The sequence below is a fragment of the Botryllus schlosseri genome, chromosome 15, assembly GCF_051294905.1.
Source record: "Botryllus schlosseri isolate E-star chromosome 15, Bs_hap1, whole genome shotgun sequence".
Classification (NCBI taxonomy): Eukaryota; Metazoa; Chordata; class Ascidiacea; order Stolidobranchia; family Styelidae; genus Botryllus; species Botryllus schlosseri.
In genome coordinates, this window is record NC_137250.1 from 23,914,373 (window position 1) to 23,933,247 (window position 18,875).

Here is an 18,875-nt window from a genome sequence, read left to right on the forward strand (position 1 = left end):
CGACTCTGTTTACACGAGAGCATAAGTCAGCGGATGTCATCCCGTCCGAGATGGTCGCGTTTGTTCGGCGAAAGGCCGGTAGTTCGATTCGATTGTTTTCGATTATCAGCCGAAAATATTCGGGCTCATTTCGATAGGAATTATACTCTTCAATTATATATTGAAGTTCTGTACCTCCAAAAAGCTCTTCGATTGTATCTGCACTTCTCGCGCGAATTGCAAAGAGCTAGACAGCTTTGAAATGTTTTCGCAACAAAGAACCCGTTCATAAATGGCCTTTTCCGAAGAGTTATTTTCCTAAAATTGCGCAGATAATGAGACAGCGAAGATATATCTGCGCTTAATTGCGTTCGGTTTGTAATTTCACTCGCGAGCAAATTCCCGATTGCGATAAGCAGGTTTTGTTTTAGGAGTGATGAAAGTAGGTTAGTCAGTCATTCATTAAATTGAAATGTTGCAGATCAAAATGGGGTCATGCAAAGCTAGAAAAATTTCAGCTTTTCTATTTTAGATTATAATTAGAGCTATAACTACACAGTTTTTTACCACTGACGAGTGTCAGCCGAAAATATTCGGGTTGATTTCAATATGAATATACTATTCAGCAATTTATTTATAAAATTACAACGATGAATTCGCAAAAACTTGAAAATTTAATTCGATTTTTAATTGGAAAGAAATACAACAAAAATCAAGTTAGGCTCATATCAAAGTTCATGTTCATAACCACGAGAATGCATGCAAATATTTGCACACCGAGCTTGACTGATTCGCACGATAGGGTTCTTCTTTCGCAAATTAAAAAAAAAAACGGAAATGAGATTAGAATTAAGATACGAGCATAGAAACATTTCACAAATTAGACTAGAATTAGATCACCCATATTTTGCGTTCATTTCAATTAGTCTAATCAGAATTAACTAGTTGCCAAGTCTGCCTTGATGATCCAGTCGAAATGGGCGGCGTTGTAGCTAACGGAAGGTTGTGATTCATATATCTTGTGTCGAGACAGAGGCTACGAATCGTTTATGTTGGCTCAGCGGGTGTCCGAGCGCTCGAGTGCCTCTTGAACGCCATTTCTCCTTCTGTGCGGAAAAGGAAGATTTTCAGACTTTGTTATTAGTCAGATAGAACGGGGCTAGAAATGAGTCAATCAGTGACTCACGAAGTGATTACGGCACAAGAAATATTAGTAGAACTGTAGTATTATTGGTCCGTGGACATATGAGCATGCGACATTACAGCATGCGAGACTTCGGCATGCGACAATTTGGCATGCGACACATGAGCATGTGGGTTAAATTACGGGTTATGGGTAGGTTAGGGTTGGATTTATGGTTAGGTTAGGGTTAGGCTTTAGGTTAGGTTAGCCTAGGTTAGGTTAGGTTAGGCTGTGTTTCGGGTTAGGGTAGGTTTTTGGGTTATACAGTCACATGCTGAAGTGACGCATGCTGATGTGTTCCATGCTGAACTGTCGTTTTCCATTGTGTCGCATGCTCATATGTCGGGCAACCATTTTATCACCGTATGAAAGCCATGCAGAAATATTGTATTAATAAAGTCAGATATGATTGTACAATTTAATAGTATAGGCCTGTATTCATATATGAATGTGATAGGTGTCCGTTTATTAACACTTTTATCATTTCCAACCACCACAAGACTGCGATGCAATGCAGAGATAGGAATTAGGAAGGAGTCGAAACGACTTGGAGTAGTCTTTGAAATCAGACACACACCTAGCCTAGGCAATATAAAGGGGTGCATGCACATTGCACAAGCGCATGCACACTGCACAGTTCATACTGAATGAAAAGTAAAAGAAGATGATATGAAAGAACAGACGACAAAATGAGGGGGCATGTGACGGAAGGCGAGATCGATATGTCAGCAGGTCGAGGTCAGTTAAACTTGATGGCTGACTAGTATCTAGTATCAAGTATCTCGACATCACCGTCAGTCGTGATATGCGGCATTATGTATTAAACTAGTTAAAGTCTTCGGAATCGGGTTAGTTTAGGGCCAGAGTTGGGTTTCAGGATAGACTTACGGGCAAGAGTTAGGTTATGGGTACGTTAGGATTAGGATTAGGGCCGCCAAGTGCCAAATTAACCCTCATAATCGTATTTTGAAATATTTTCTAATTGAATGATATGTTCATATTGGAATTAACCCAACTATTTTCGGCCGACATCCGACAGGGGTGATATTAGTCATTATTCATTATTTGATATTCCATATCGAAAACCTTTACCGGGGTCTACAATACGTATCGTAGAGTCCACCTATACCTTCAAGAAGCTCTTCAGAAAGATTTCTCACCCTAAAATATTTGAATCTGAAATGATGAGTCGCGGGGCGGAACGAATTTCTATCGTGTTGCGGCATTGTATCATCACAGCGTCATATTCACAAATATTGATCTCCAGCAGCGCGAGTCTGTAAAACGGGTTCGGCTGATTTGATGACTCACGTTCACATCGATCAGAGCAGAAATTGAGGCGATTTCAGAGTTGAGATCATTTTCCACGCCGGCGGTCATTAGCCGACTAGACTCGTCCTGTAATTAGGCCAGCGCGCGCGAAAACTAAACTGACGACATTATTCCATTGTATTAAAGATATATTCTTTATTCAATTGAAGAGCTTCTTGGAGGTACATAACTTCAATATACAATTGAATAGTATATTCATATTGAAATGAACCCGAATATTTTCGGCTGAGTTCGTGTACCACCTAAAAATAGTACATTGAACGCTCTCTCATTAACGAAATTTCATGCTGGTGACGTCATATTTTATGATACGATTGTTGATATACAATGTTCTTTCCAATTCTCTACTAGTTGCTGACGATTACCCCTGACCAGTGTCAACCGAAAATATTCGGGTTCATTTCAATATGTATATCAATATATAATATCATGTCGAATCTAACGTTTCCGGCAATCGTTTGGATATATTTATCATCATCATTCCCTGATGAGTTTCATCTCAAATATCGTAGGGTAATAAACATGAGTATATTATTCAGATGTATTATTCTCTTCTGCCAGCCTCTTTTTAAATTCGGAACAGTAGAATGACCGGAAGCACGTCAGGACGCGGTTTCTTGCGACCCCCAACCACAGTCGCGCGAAAAAGCCAGAGTTTCAACGCGGCTGATCGTAACAAGATCCACGACGCCACAAAGGCCCCCACGCAAACGCCCGTGACTGAACAATCAAGGAGTCGTTCGGTGAACGCCAAACACAGTTTCACGATTCAGACTCCACAAAGCACAAAGTCGCAAACGCGGGCTCTAACACCCAGAACTTTGAAACAGAATCAATCAAAACTGATCGCTCCTTCTGTAAAATCCAGCAAGTTTACGAAAACTAATGACCTCCGAAACGGGTCTGTGGCGTCAGAATCTAGACTCGCAAAGCCTCCAACCCCACGAGATTCCAAATTAGCCACAGCAAAAGCCAAAAGCGGTTTGATCCCCCCAAAAACCTCAGTCTCCAGATCTGCTTCAAACTCATCCAAAGGCTCAACTATTACGAGGAAGAGTCCGGATCCGGTTTCAGAGAAGCAGAAAACCGGATCGAAAACTTCGGTTCTGAGCCGATTCAGAAAGAAGACCGATTCTCCAGCAATATCAAGCAAGAAAGCGGAAGTGACGAAACAAACAAAACAATCTACAGCAAGAGCTACTTCAGATAGCAAAGGAAAACGAACTCTCATTCCTCCAGCCTCTTACAAAACCCACCCTAGAGTCAAGTCTTCTCATGTTTACCAGCGCAATGTCGGGGCGAAAACAGATAAACAGACAGACCCGCCGAAGCACAGCGTCACAATAGACGGGAATGAGATCGTAATATCGGTAGACCATGACGCAACCAACAAAACAGAGCCTCAATATAAAAGGGACAGAATAGATGTCCAAAATTTGAACCTGCTCGTCCGACCTTATCAAGTGAAGAGTTCGAATGCGGTAGTAACTATTGATGATGTTCTGTCTTCTGACTCGGATGATGCCACTAAATCTTCAGACTCTTCTGTGGGGCTGTTTCAAAAGTCGACCAAATTTCCGACTCAGTTGGATGCAACTGAAACCACTGTCGGTAGAAATGTGAAACTTCCTCAAAACTTGGAGCGAAAAACTCCCAAAACCGCGACCGTGGCGCCTTTTTGCAGGGAACCGCCCGGGAACGAAGAAAATACGGAAGAAACGAGGGAAGAAAAGAAGAAAGAGGTCAAAGATATTGCGAACTTGCGACAGAACTTGGAAGAAACGATGGTCAACTTGAGGAACTCCCAGCTCAAAAACAGGCTTTCCGACGAATTCGAACGACGGATCTCAGCTCAACTCGAACACGAAGTCGACGAAATCGCCCTGCCCGAAGTCCCTCCTCCTCTCGATTCGAATTCCACGTTCAGATCGAACTTTTCGAGTTTGAAACTCAACGCAGGGGATAGATTGGGACAGACAGCTCTACCAAGTGGCTGTTATGGCTCGACTTCGCGGCCAAGCAAAGCAGCTTGGACGGTTGCGGACAGCGCGTCCGTTTGTAGCGATGATATCAGTGACCTTATTACGGGGATGAGCAGTGATGACGTCAGCACGGCATCTACAAACAACTCTCCCTTTCATGTCGCGTTGGGATCTACCAAGTCCGATACAATCACGTAAGTTTATTTTCTATGCAAATCGAAGCATTGAAAACAGCACAGTATATATTTTCAATAAAACGTAATACCTTTTACTGGCATCTTGAAATTAACGAAACACCTCGTGCCTAACCTTCTTAAATCAGCCATTCATGTGGGTACGTTTGACCGTCACGAAATGCAGGCTTCCGTACGAGACTACAGGGCTGGTGCAGTTATGTTCTCAATGAGGTCAGTTCCCGGTATATATATAAGGGTTTGGGGTGAGGGTCCTAATGATACGAACCCCAACCCTAATGACAATAACCCCAACCTAAGGACCCTCACACCGACCCTAATGATACTAACCCTTAACCGCAGGCTGACCTTATTGTGAACATGACTGACCTTATGACATTCTACAAAACGTGAATCGCTTTAACGCTCACAAATCTGTTGAAAAACATTGTTGCTTCGATTCGAAAGGGATATTATGCGTTGCATACGACGTGGTCTTATGAGAAAATATTCAGGTAGGCCTACACTATAACTGTGTTTTTTTTTGCGCACTATGGTGAATGATAGCTTTTCTGTTCGGTAATACTTCCACTCTGGAATAAGCCAAGATCGAACATAGGTCAATACGATATATGACGCAATGATTAATAATGAGTAAAGCCGTTCATAAATACTCCATTGATCCCTACCTCGAGGAAGTATCAATCGAAGGCTTCGCGCACCTTGCAATAATTTAAACCCAATTAAGTAGGCGTTGGTACATAGTTAAGATACATCGTATTACATTTGTATTATATTTCATGAGGGTTATAACTGACCTAAGCAAATTTTAAACGTATGTCACTGGAAATAGTTGAGTGGCATCATCGAACGCGAGTTTGTCTACTCGCTTAGCGCGTTCAAGTTGAACTCCCTCGAGAGAATGGCTGCAGTTGCTCATTCCCAACAGAGTTGCGCCAACTGTTCAATTTCTTTCACCCGTTGCGTTACTTAGCGATATGACGTCACTAATTCTGTCGAGCCTCCACGTTCAGGTCCGACTGCGACGGGAAATCGAAGAAAAAGTACGAAAATACAGATTTGGAAAAACCTAGAGGTAAGTAAGCCTATTGAATCAGCCTAAATCCGTGGTGACGAAATTTTTGACGCCCTCTTGACAACAATAATGATACGCGCCCACCCCCTTCTCCTTAAATCAAAATACACGTGAAAAATACCAAGGCGTGGAATTTTGCAATTAAAACGTACATCTTCATGATATGGAAGTCTCCAATAACATACGATTCCGGACTATACTTATCGTAAGTGTGTACAATTGTACATAAATCTACCTGTACCTCTACCTGTCAAAAATATTAACGTGAAAAGTCAGCATATTTTCACGACTTAAGAGTTTTGTCCAGTTCGCACTTTAGCCTACTTTAGCTTAGCCTAAACGTACCAGTAACCAGACCGTAAGCTAAATGAGTAACCCATTTTGCGTTACCGCTTCTTCGCGAGCCGAACAATTTTTCTATGCAGCCTCTAGCTATCTAGCAGGTTTCACACATCTGATATAGCAGATGACACTCATCCTTGAGCATTTCTTAACGAACGCAGAAAGATGAAAGTAAATTGTGTTCATTAAGATTACTTTTGGCGTGCATTAAAACTCTCTGATTCAAAGTAGCCACTCATGGTATCTAAATTATAAGGCGTGAGCATACCAGGAGTGGCTGACGCAGTAAACAACTTCGATTCAAATCTTTGTGTCTCGGATTGAAAAGGCATTTTATACATTGCATACTCAATTTCTCCATAACCTCGCGCCACTCTGCACCATAGCTTAGTTCTTGATCTTGACTGATGCCGGATCTCATAATGACTAGCCAACATCTGTGCGTATTAGTCACTCACTCGGATGTGATTTCTGATCGATCCTAGTTCCGGTATCAATCAAAGTCGAGAATAGCAAGACGCAATGATGACATTTCAAATCAACTTTAAATGAGGATCATTGCTGCTGTCGAACACTTGTAAGTTTCTGCTAAAGTTGAACTTATTCCAAGGCACTTTATACATTGCATACCTAATTCTTAATACCTTCGCCCTGGCCTACATGGCTGCTTGATCTTGACTGATACTAAATACCGTATCTGCGACCAGAAACTTCCTCTTCAAGTTCAAAGCCACAGATATCTGCATTCACCCGTTGTTCCAGTCGGTCCGAGGTTGGGTAGCAGTCAAAATCAATTTTATGGCGCATTTGGATGGTAATACGGAATAGTGACGTTCAGAATCCAATTAATGAGAGGATTATTATCGCTATTGAACACTTGTTAAGTTTCCGCACAAATTACACTATTCCAAGTTCAAAAATACATCATTACTTCCACAGGTTCGTCAGCTGTTGGATGTCGTTTGGCGGGAGCTGACCGAGCTGAGCGTCCTTCGGGCGTCACTAATGGTTTCATGTACCGCAACGCGCACACGTATCGCAGCTTGCCCAGAATGAAAAAGTACTCTTACGGCCCGGCTCTGGCGGGGGACAGCGTTCCATCAAATGGCGATACGCAGCAAAACCAAGGTTTCGTCCGTTCTCCCGCTTTGAAGCTGTTGCTCAGATCGAAAGCGAATAAGAAATCAAAGTCGCATCTCAACGAATCCTCTCAGAGTACGGGATGTGATCGCACCGTGCAGTCCAACCCGCGAACTGTAGACACACCCATGACAAACTCGACCAAAACAGATCTTCTGTCAATGAGCGCAACTCAAAGCTTACCACGTCGCCTGACTCGAAGAACTGGATCCACGACTTGGTCCCAGACGAGATGCAGCCCCAACGCTGCGTACAGCCTCCCTGCGACCCCAGACAACAACAATTCATTATTCGACCAGTTCGGAAACTACATAGACGATGCAAACATCTCAAACATCACCTTCCCTGGACTAGACAACTCATTTCAATACAGGCACAAACCGTTCGATTGGCAGCCGCTCTCAATCGCTTCTTCGAGTCCCAATGTAAATCGGACGACCAACAGTTATCGTTCTATGTCGTCCCAGAGCGATTTAAGAAGACGTGGGAGCTCACTGTCTTTAGGAGCGGCTCAACACCAAGCGAGAGACGAAACTTCGATAGCAACAGCTCGATATTTCATCCAATCCTTATCGCGTAGCAACAATTTTCATCAACACGACATGGTGCAAGAGCTGGAGCAATCCTTGTCGTATTTGACTTCAAGATTGCGAGAATTGGCAGCAAACGCGGACGAAAAAGACTCAGAATTGGAAATGCTCCGAGCTCAAATCGACAATTTGAAGCAAGCATCGAACGACGAAGAGTTTCCGCGGGAAAAATCCTCTGTGGCGTCACTGTCTAGTTTAGGATCGCAAGCCAGCATCACGAGTTCGGATGAAAAGCAGAAAAAGAAGAAAGGTTGGTTCGTGTTCGGTAGATCGAAATCGAAATCGAACTTGGTCGAGCCCACGGCACCAGACACAGAAACAGTCCAACAGTTAAAAGCGAAACTACGACTCAAAGAACAAAAACTCAATGACATCAGATTAGAAGCTCTCACTTCACGACATCAGTTGCAACACCTGCACGATGTTATGAACCAGATGAAAACCGAGATGGAAAACTTGAGGAAGGAAAACGAAAAACTACATCAAATGGGACTGTCAGCGTACTCTATGACTTCACAGGCCAACGGCGATATGGTGGGAGAAAATCGCGCGAAAGTCGAGGAACGAAAATGCAAGATTTCTGTCAATGTGAACGATTATTCGTCGAAAAATGTCATAAAATCGCAACTTCTTGACATTAATATTTCTCCATTGTCTCGTACAGCGTCTTGGAACGAGGTGGACGACAAAGTTTCGTCGATTTTTATGAATTACTGCCAAACAATCGACCCCACGTACTGCCTAAAACTGGATGAAACCAGTATCGAGAGTTATTCCATCGGTGAAGGCGTTCGTGTCATTGGAGCTGATTTTCCAGCGCTTCTTCCTTGCGGATATCTCGTAGGCGACGTTGACGGTGTCGTGATAAATCTTCAAGACGCGCGGCACAGCGCTGTAGATTCGTTGTCGTTCGAACTCCTAATCGACAAGACAATCTTGAAATATTACACAGATACTTTGTTGCAAAGACGCAGAATGGTCGTATGTGGTCCTAAAGGAAGCGGGAAGACTCTGCTGTCAAACAGGTTGGCTGAATACGCGGCCTCTCTATCAGAGTCCCCGGATCCGGTTTTGTATCTGGACGCAAATCAGAAGGCTTTACCGGAGATGGAAGAATTCTTGAACAACATAGCGAGCCAGTGTAATAATACTAGAGTTGTTGTAATTGACAACTTACAGTCAGTCGGACAACCTAGAATTCTTCTCAAAGAGTTCCTGAAACCGGAAGCTTTGGAAAGACTATTCTTGATTTGCGCAACTAACGAATCTCGCTCCGATTTAGACGAGTTTGCATGGATCACCAGCACAAACCGAACTCCACCCGTACGTAACTATTTATCGCGCAAATTAAGACGATCTTTTCTGGAGCATCAAATGAAAGAGAAGGTTTCTGACGACGTATTGTCGTCTGTGGTCACTTGGCTTCCCAAATGCTGGCAACACGTGAATGATTGTCTTCAAAATCTGGGAGGTCCCGAAATGGGTCCCACGATGTTCTCGACGTGCCCCATGGACGGCCCGTCTGCTCGAGTTTGGTTTACAGACCTTTGGAACTACACAGTGGTGCCCTATGTCATATCTGTTGCCTCTAAATCAACCCAAGAGCGCTGGAGCGACCCAACAGACTGGGTTTTTGAATCAATGCCTTGGAAAGAGCGCCAGCCGGCCCTAGAGAGAATCAAAGCGGACGATATCGTGACGCCACATCCGTCGTCTGCTGATCCGTTGTACAACATGTTGATGAAATTGCAAGAGGCTGCGAAATATGACGAGAATCACGAGGACCATTATGAGGTGTCAATTGAAAAGGCTCTCACAGAGTTGGGGCCGTTGTGAGTGACCGAGTTACTCAATCATAACTAGGGCTGGGCAGAATCGTGCACTTGGTAATTCGATTTTGAATCGAGTCGAGTTTCACTCACTGAAGCAGTATGAATGACGTGGAAACTTCGGATATGTTATGCGACCACGAAGAAAATAAAGAGTTCTGCACCACATCAAGATAATTTGGTATTTTTTTACCTTGTCTACTTCATTGCACTTTGTGACAATTAATGCTGGGGGTTGATCGTGACTTCACAGAAAATTATCATTTCCCTGACGATGTAGCTTTATGCTGTATGTTTTGGATGCTGCGATAAGACCAATCGAGGTTTCAAGGTTTCCACAAATGTTATCGAAACTATAATTCTCGTTGATAAATTAAGTCTTAGTGGCAAGGAGCGTATCATTTCATCAATCGAAAAAAATCGTCTAGACTCGACTCAAATCACTGTGCCTAGCCCAAATCATAACGCAAAAGCGATATTTGTTACTGAGATTTTTCCTAATTTTCTATCGCGTTTTTTGCCTTGAGCAAGTGCTGCATTTTCAAGCAATATGGCAGATTTTAAGACGACCGCAGTTATTCAACCTCTTTCTTTGTCTTGCAATGAATAATGACGATTAGGAAACGCTTTTTTACACCAGCACTGTACTTTATAGCTTCCGAATATCTCATAGCAAAGTTTACAAGCAGATTCTATTTTCTCTCTCGACAAAATATGAAATAATGTTGACTTTCGAGTCAAAGTTCAAACAAGTCCGACCTTATTTTGAGCTCTGCTCTTCCCACAGGCGGCTCGCGAACACATAACTCTTATTTGCCTACGTCATAAACGAATTTAAATCAAATCATATGCTGTTAGTGACAGAATAAACTCGTTTTGAGTTCACAGCATGAGTAACGATAATTTCCGAGACGATTTATGTTGAAATAACAGAAGGGCGACTTTTTTACGACCGAGTCGAAGTTTGTTGTTTTATGCGACATTCGTCGTCACGGTCGAGTGACTGCGACTACATTGTTTGGTTCCGCTTCAAACCGCGATGTTTTTCTTGATATTTTCAATCGAGCCGATTTCCGGATTTCAGAGAGAAAATTGGCGGGAATTTTAATTCGTTTACCTGGTATTCCTGCAATAGATGTATGAAAATCCGGAAGTTGTTTTCCGTTATCAATTATGTTCGAACGATGATCGATTTGTACTTCATTTTCAACATCAAGTACGCTTTTCCGCCGAATAAATCTAATTATTTTTGTCTTCGTCTATTAGAAATCTTGTGGTGTCCTGATATTACGAAATGAATCGAAGAATAGCAGAAACAAACGAGCTTTTGCAGCTTTGGTGGTCGCTCGAGACATTTAGACTCTGGATATAAGATGTAGCGAAATCACAGCAGCGAGAAATCGATCACTGTTTCCGGTGGTGCTATTTATGTATGAGCCATTTCGTATCTCAAGCAGTTGTGAATTTTCTAATTTGTGAGCGATGCCCACGCGTGGTTTGTATGAAGAAAGGTGATAGCGATCAATGTATATGTCAGAAATCATGCAACTTGAAAATCATGATCGGATAACCCAATACAGGGTTGACCGGTAAATATGTTTTATGCTAGGCCTATCTTGTGGAAATTTCTTTTCAAGACTACGGTGTTTAGTTGAGTGATCTCTATTACTACAGGGCACCGACTTGGTGACTGATAAAATATAGTATGGGCGATGTCGATCAAGTCGCGTGTCACCAGCATGATGTTAAGTTGTTCATTAATCGATCATTGGTACGATTTTCATTCAAACGACTGATAAAAATAAACTTACGGAAAACTACCCAATCCCGAATGCCAGTCTACTTGCATGGCTCTCAGCCAACGGTGGACTGCTGGGTCCATGGACAATTGGACATGCGTGGACAATGCACATCCGGTTAATATTGTGATTAGAGTATCCGTTATGTCAGTATTGAGTGTTGCTACGTGTATTTAGACTTATGCGAAATAAAATGCATGCATATCATCTCATAGGTACGATTAAGTACACTACAGACTATTAATGCCTCCTCTTTACATCGCCTAGGCTAGCCCAAGGTGGGTGTCTGATCCCTAAGACTACTTCAAGTCGTTTCGACACGTTCCTATCTTTTCATTGTATCGCATATTTTGTGCTGTATGAAACTGATAAAAAATGCTGATAAACCGAATTACATAGACTGCAATTAGTGAGAATGATAAACAAAAATCTTGAAAATCCCACCTGAATTAATAAGTTAATCAGTTCGTTTATTGGTTCATTAGGTTAACGTCGTGGTTAGGGTTGATTTGGATTCAGGGTTGGGCTCGGTTAAGGATGGATTCTGGGGCTAGGCTTATTTTTAGCGCCATAAAGTCACACGCTAAAGCGTCGTTTATTTTCGTCGTGTCGCTCAAACATCGGGCAACCGGACTACAGACATCTCGGTTGCGCTCTCCAGTGTGTTCGAACTTTTAATACAGTCCACAGCACGATGGCGTGCCGCGATATCTCAAAGGGCGCGCTTGTCATTCGATACCTTGTCACAATGAGCGGGGGAGGCGACGCGGTGTTTTGCTTCATGTCGAGATATAATGAGACGAGGTTACTTTTGAAGGACTGTCACTTTTCGCGCAGGAGATCCAGCGCTGCTGTGTAAACCCGTTTGGGGGGTGATGGTTGCTATATAGATATAGATGTATGTGTTTGAAGAGACTCTTGAGGTACAGAACTTCAGTATACAATTGAATAAGATATTCATATTGAAATAAACCAGAGTATTTTTGGCTGACACTCGTCCGTGGTAATCGTCAGCAACTGGCAGAGCATTGAAAAGGATATTGTATATCAACAATCGTATCGGCAATATGTAGGCTAGTTATTGTTTGGTGTAATTCTGAAGTTCTGTACCCCAATTGGCTTGTTGACATTTCCAAGCTTCGCATATTTATCTTGGCTACTTATGGCCTGCATCAGTGTTATAATAAGCCGTCTTCATGAAAAGGCGAAGGACGAATACAAGGAAAAGAATTGAAAAGTCAGTGGAAGCTGCAAAATAATACCATCCAATATCGCTGATATGTCGGGTAGTAATACTAAATTACCAGTAGTATTATTCTTAGATTGGTAGCGCTAACTTGGTCGGTTCGATATCCTCTTGGCTCTTATATCTGTTGTGGATTGTGGCTCAAGTGTCCTATAAGCGGATGGATTGTATTGAAATGTACAAACGAGAGTTGAGTTGTTTGTTCATGATAACCTCATCATTTCAAAACACGTCAGAAGATTGCGATGTAATTAAAGATATAGAAAGATGTCGAAACGACTTGAAGTAATCAGACACCCACCTTGGCCTACAACTGGTAAATAAGACGTGCGGACGCTGAATGAAAAATAACGCTAGATAATTTAAACCTTCTGTGAATTTTTCAATTTCCAGACTTGAAAATCATACAATTCTAAATCTGAAAGTCGCAGCATGGCCGTCGTATTAGCCAAACTCGGCACCAGGAATATTTGGACCGGTCCTGATGTTACGAGAGAGGGAACAGAGAACGAATTCGAAACAAGATTGGAAGACATTTTGAATTTAATCGAGGACGGATTGCTGACCAACGAAATGGTTTGCCGGATATTAAAACAACTGACGGCGATGTCCGGACATTCACAAATCCGGAGCCTGTGGACGGCTTTGCAACCTTTACTGCATCGAGACTTTATGTTCACAGGCCAGCGTAATGATGTGAGTTTACATCCCATAAGCACAGTGCTTAGTCGAGATACGAGATTCCGTTTAACGAAGACAAAGAATACTTCCCGATACCACAGAGCCAGGAGTGCCTACTTGACTGACGAGGGCGACGTATTTCAATTGAATCGACTGCCTCCAATCACAAAAGGGGGGCGTGTCGATGACTTGATAGATAACAGTAACGCGCAACCCGAATCGATTGGCAGGAGCCACGCCCATTTCCCCGAGATTCCCCAAGCTCTGACATCGCAGCCCAAACGAGTCAAAATCGCGAAAGGTAAAGAAACCTCAAAAATTAGGAAACGCCTCAAGATTATGGGCGACCGCAAAAGCAAAGAAATTCAAGAAAAAGTACAGAAACTGTTCGTCTGGTTCGAGAAATGGACCAATCCAGAAAAAGCTATTTTCTTCCAGCGAATTCTGCCAAAATTGGAATCGAAACAATTGTATTTTCTGTCCACGTATCTATCTGTACGGCAGCATTGCGACATAATAAGCAAACTCCCGGCACATTGTTCTTTAAAAATTCTCTCCTATCTCTCTCCGAAGGAATTGGCGCGATCCGCGGCCGTTTCCAAAACTTGGAACGAACTTTGCTTGTCGGGAAGTTTGTGGCGGGAAAAATGCGATCACGTACGCGGAGAAATGGCGACGCCTAGCATCAGCTCAGCGCGATCAGCTCGTTTTTACGAAATCTATCGCGGAGATCAAATAAGGCAAAGAAATTGGTCGCGTGCTGACAGTTTCCATTCGCATTTTGTGGGTCACGATTCTAGAGTGCTTTCTGTAGCTTTTAATCGGAAAATATTAGTAAGTGGGAGTGCGGACGCTACCGTGCGAGTGTGGAGCATCAGAAACGGTTCCACAATACGAGTACTGTCGGGTCACAGCAAGGGCGTTTGGTGCGTCGCCATTTTCACGGAAATTCTCATAATCAGCGGCTCGTACGATCAATCCGTGAAAATCTGGAACATCGGATCCGGGGAATGTCTCCGGACTTTATTCGGACACACCGGACCCGTCTGGGCGTTGTCTTGTCAAAGAAACATGGCCGCTACAGCGTCACACGACACCACAGTGAAGCTTTGGAATATGAGCCGGTGTCGCGTGCTTCATACATTGACTGGTCATTCAAAACCCGTGTTTTCTGTTGACTTATCTGAAGACGCGTCGCTCGTATTCTCTGGAGGTGCGGATCACAGTGTCCGGATATGGGACGCTAGTTTGGGGCAGAGCTTGAAAGTGATTTGGACATGCAATGCTGCGCCTGTGATGAGCGTGAGTCATTCTCAAGGATTGCTCGCTTTTTCAGCACACAAACTTTTATTCGTCTGGGACATCGAAGGAGGTAAGTACGTGAAAAACTTCAGAGGACACAAATGCAGAATAGAAACGATAAAGCTGTCGGCTAAAAAAGGAGGCAAAGAGATCTCTCTCCTGAGCGCTGGAAAAGACGGAAAACTGAAGCACTGGCGATTCGGACAATCCAAACCAGTCAACACCGTCGTCGCTCATAAAGGTTGCCAGATCAACTGCGTGGCGTTTGACAAAAAACGTTTGGTGACGGCGCTCTATGATAACAGTATCTGCGTTTGTGACTTCACCATGGCGAAGGAAGTTGACAAACATTCCCAGGTCTGATTTCGCGATTTTTCGCGCCAAGTTTTTGCTCAAGCGATAACAAAACATCTGTTTGCATCTAGAAAACTGAACATTTAATACACTGTACAAGTACCGCGTGCAGTATACATCTGCTCGGTTTTGGGTAACTCGACATATTCGAAGTAGTACTGCAACATTTGTGGCCATAAACAAAGACATAGGGTAGCCTATATGGAAGTCCTAATGTGAAGCAGCACCCACTCTATCCTCGACCACTTGCTTCAGTGCAAGACTAAAAATTCTGCCTTCCGCTTGGTTGCCCATCAGTCGTTGATGACCCTGCTATATCGTGCCTCGCGCCCATACCTTGCTTATCACTATGTTGCATTTCGCCGAATTGCATTTTAATGTATGTTATTGATTTGCACGGTTGACAAATAAATGTTCTCTCTATTTCCAATATTTTAGATAGCATCGGCAACTGACTTTTCGATACCGTAAATGTGGTCACTGTTTAATTGAGATGTTTCATCATCATCATCATCATTGGTTTATTAGCAATTTTATCAGTTCAATACACCACAAAAAAATGCGATACAATGAAAAGACAGGAAGGTGTCGAAGCGACAAGGAGCAGTCTATGGAATCTGACACCCACCTTGGCCTAGGCGATGTAAAGAGGAGGCATGCACACTGAATGAAAGTAAAGAAGATAGTATAGAAAAAGAAAGCGACAATAAATAGGGCGGCATGTCATGGGAAGCTTGTAAATCTAGTGTAAGTCTATTATAGTCAAGATTAGGCTGTGCTCTGGTGTGTTGCTGGCTCATCATTATTTTGTTATATTCTATTGCTGTGGTGAGTCAGGTTTCAATTTTCAAAGTAATGTCTCAAAGTCTTACCTCGAAAGATATCATATAATCTGTCAGGTACATTTCTAACTACCTTATACACCTACCCTATATGTACCCGGGGACAGGATGATGTTTGTCGATGAGAATATCACAGGATCAGGATATGATTAGGAGCCAAAAACACCAGTATCAGATTACTAAAAATTTCATCCGTTCAAAACAGCACAAGACTGCGATACAATGAATAGATAGGAAGGAGTTGAAATGACTTGGAAGTAGTCTTTTATTCAGTCACCCGCATTGGCTTAGACTACAGCATGTAAATAAAGCGACATATATGCGGCGCTGCATGAATTGTAACAGAAGATAACACAAAGAGGACAAGCGAAGATAGTAAAGTGGCATGTGTCGATAGTCGAAGTCGATGCGACCATGACCAAAGTAAGCACTGTAAATGACTAATGACATATCGTGGTCTGGAAATCTCGCGTGCTGTCTGGTATTCGTACACCTCCAGTGAAAATACAAATTTTTTGTGGCGGATTCGCAACGTTAGTTCGATATCTTTGGCTATGAGACCAGAGAATAATCCTCGAAACATCATCCTCTGTTTTACAACTTTAATATATTGATGTATTTTCGGTCACTGACGCTGAATTGGCATCATCACGAGAATTATCACGTGCCAGTGAACACGAAGTCACATGAGAACTACGTCATTAGCGCATAATAAATAACTACCAAACGTGATCTATTATTCGTTGCGTTTGTTTTGTTGTGGGGTGCGGAGTGTGTAAGATGCTGGCGTGGGGCATCAGATATAGATTGATAATTTCACGCATCAAGTCCAGTCAGTTTCAAGTTTTCTGAAGCTTCATCGCATAGCGGTAATGATGTTCAATTTTACGGTGTAGTATAGGTATATAGTATCTCCTCGCCGCGAATAAAGAATGAGCGAGATTATCAGTGTTAATAATAAATAATAATCGTCAGATTATGTTCTCATCCGATCAGGACACACAATGTACAATGCGATGCATATGTTCCCACATGTAATTACACATCTGAGAAATAAAAAGGCATGCACGTCATGTTATAGTCGAACTAGGAAGTACAGACCGTGATTAATGAGAACTGAGAGCGAAAATCTTGAACATCCAATCTTAATTAGTGAAATGAACGCACGTCCATTAATTTTCTGTTTGTTAATAACTGCGTGGAACTGGCGACTTAACGAGAAAAGCCTAAAGATCTCTCGTGAACTTATTAGCTACATTAATTTCAATAATTTGTGATTAACATTACTTAAATTCGCATCAATCTGAATGAGTGCTTTTTAGCACTCCTACCCTTTGAGCTTTCATGAAATTTTCTCATACCAAAGACCTGAGCATTAATTTATAGCTATGTATACATGCATAACTCAATGTTCAACTAGTAACCCTGTAGGCCTACTATATGACTTGTGTTGAATGCATGACTAGAGTCACGGGAATTGGACACGGCATAGGAGAAATACGAAGTGACTGGGGAAAGTGTTTTAATCTGTCAGCCGGAATGAGAAGTGACAGTGTCAACTAATGTTTCTGATTCCATTCTCATTTACGTGTTCGATAAAATGTTATAATTATATTATAATATTACAACCACGAATAAGTTTATTCAATGAGAGAGAGAGAGAGAGTCTTTATTTTCATCCAACCAAAATACATAACACACGGCAGTGGTGGTGGTACAGAAAATATGCATGCACAGTATTCGGTATTAGATAGGAATGATCGATAAGACCGTGAAGGTCATCTAGTCTGATCACACCAGCATCAAACAGGTACACTTGACTCTACACAGTCTGGCTGTAAAAAATGTTACGGTAGTTAATAAAATAAAATTAAACGATGGTAGCAAATGATCAATGAAGCAATGTCTGGGCGAGGTAGGCCAACAGTGTTAGTGTAACGACAAGAGGTGGTCAAGCAGGGCTTTTTTGAATCTATTATAAGGCAATTCACGGATATGTGGTAATGTAAGTATCGCTTGGGTGAAACTGGCTGGCGCTCACTAGCCGTAACTAACTCGTCACGCATTTTCCACGAATGTGCCTAACACACCACATGCCATATGACCCCCTGCATTGGTGCCTTAGTACCCCTGGTTAACAACCCCTGCCTTAATGGCATTATCTCTCTTTAGTGAATTTATACTGGTACATTAATTCATAATGGCGCTTTATCCATCACTTGAAGATATGAAAGTTGACCAAGCCATCCAGGTAAGAATGTTGTAGTTTTTAACTGCAACAATCTAGTTTTAGTGTAGTTTAAATTTGTAATGTGACATATAGGCATACGGATACAGTTGATACATCATCAGAATGATTGATTTCAGACAATTTGAAAAATCGAAGTATGGTATACAACTAAATAATATATATATAGATGTATTTTTAATTGTATCATGAAGTTCTGTACCTCCAAGAATCTCTTCAAAAGTTGAAGCGGAAATATATATTTTGTCCATAAATCGAAATGCCATTTTACTTTGTCAGGCTCAGACCAGACAGCGTGACGATCATCAGATGGCGTTGCAAATGCAACAACAGGAAATGGCAAATGCAGGAGTTCCACCGCAAAGTGGTAAGTTTTATATGGAGTCACTTAGCTTCATCATTACAAATGCAAATTTTTGTTGTCAGTTACTGTCCGAACTTACTTTTACCTCGAGCTCATCACAGAGCCATCACATATCAAGGCCCTGTGATATAAAACTCCGTTCCATCCCGTATTAGAAACAATTCTATTTATTTAAAACTGTATCATAGCTATCTTATAGAATCCTAGAAAAGTTGAAAACTTACACTACCAAGTTATAAGTATTACTATTATGAACTAGTTATAAATAATGTGCATGTATAGCAATTAGCCTACACTGGTCAACACATATTTTTAGGCGGTTTTGGGGGTTCTGAAGGTCACTGATTCCGAATATGACACTAGTTATTTCAAATTGGCTCTTGTTTTGGAGAT

General features: G+C 42.1%; 4 protein-coding genes across 5 annotated transcripts in view; 3 read left to right on the forward strand and 1 right to left on the reverse strand.

Annotated features, from left to right (window-relative positions):
• The window catches only part of LOC145457804 (RNA polymerase-associated protein CTR9 homolog), a 486,484-nt gene that overhangs the window by 232,084 nt on the left and 235,525 nt on the right, over positions 1–18,875 (reverse strand). The window lies entirely within an intron of this gene.
• The window catches only part of LOC145457827 (syntenin-1-like), a 97,033-nt gene that overhangs the window by 70,954 nt on the left and 7,204 nt on the right, over positions 1–18,875 (forward strand). Inside the window, exons 2-3 of the mRNA XM_080336121.1 lie at positions 18,041–18,121; positions 18,398–18,485. Coding sequence (XP_080192247.1) covers positions 18,071–18,121; positions 18,398–18,485 — 139 coding nt within the window. The 5' untranslated portion in view covers positions 18,041–18,070. The remainder of the gene's footprint in view (positions 1–18,040; positions 18,122–18,397; positions 18,486–18,875) is intronic.
• LOC145457802 (uncharacterized) lies at positions 2,926–10,915 on the forward strand. The gene is made up of 3 exons (XM_080336094.1): positions 2,926–4,670; positions 5,684–5,745; positions 7,027–10,915. Exons 1-3 carry the CDS (start codon positions 3,082–3,084, stop codon positions 9,651–9,653), a joined length of 4,278 nt encoding a protein of 1,425 aa, XP_080192220.1. The 5' UTR covers positions 2,926–3,081; the 3' UTR covers positions 9,654–10,915.
• On the forward strand, positions 11,037–17,741 carry LOC145457811 (uncharacterized). Its single transcript, XM_080336107.1, has 2 exons — positions 11,037–11,235; positions 13,085–17,741. Exon 2 carries the CDS (start codon positions 13,124–13,126, stop codon positions 15,035–15,037), a length of 1,914 nt encoding a protein of 637 aa, XP_080192233.1. The 5' UTR covers positions 11,037–11,235; positions 13,085–13,123; the 3' UTR covers positions 15,038–17,741.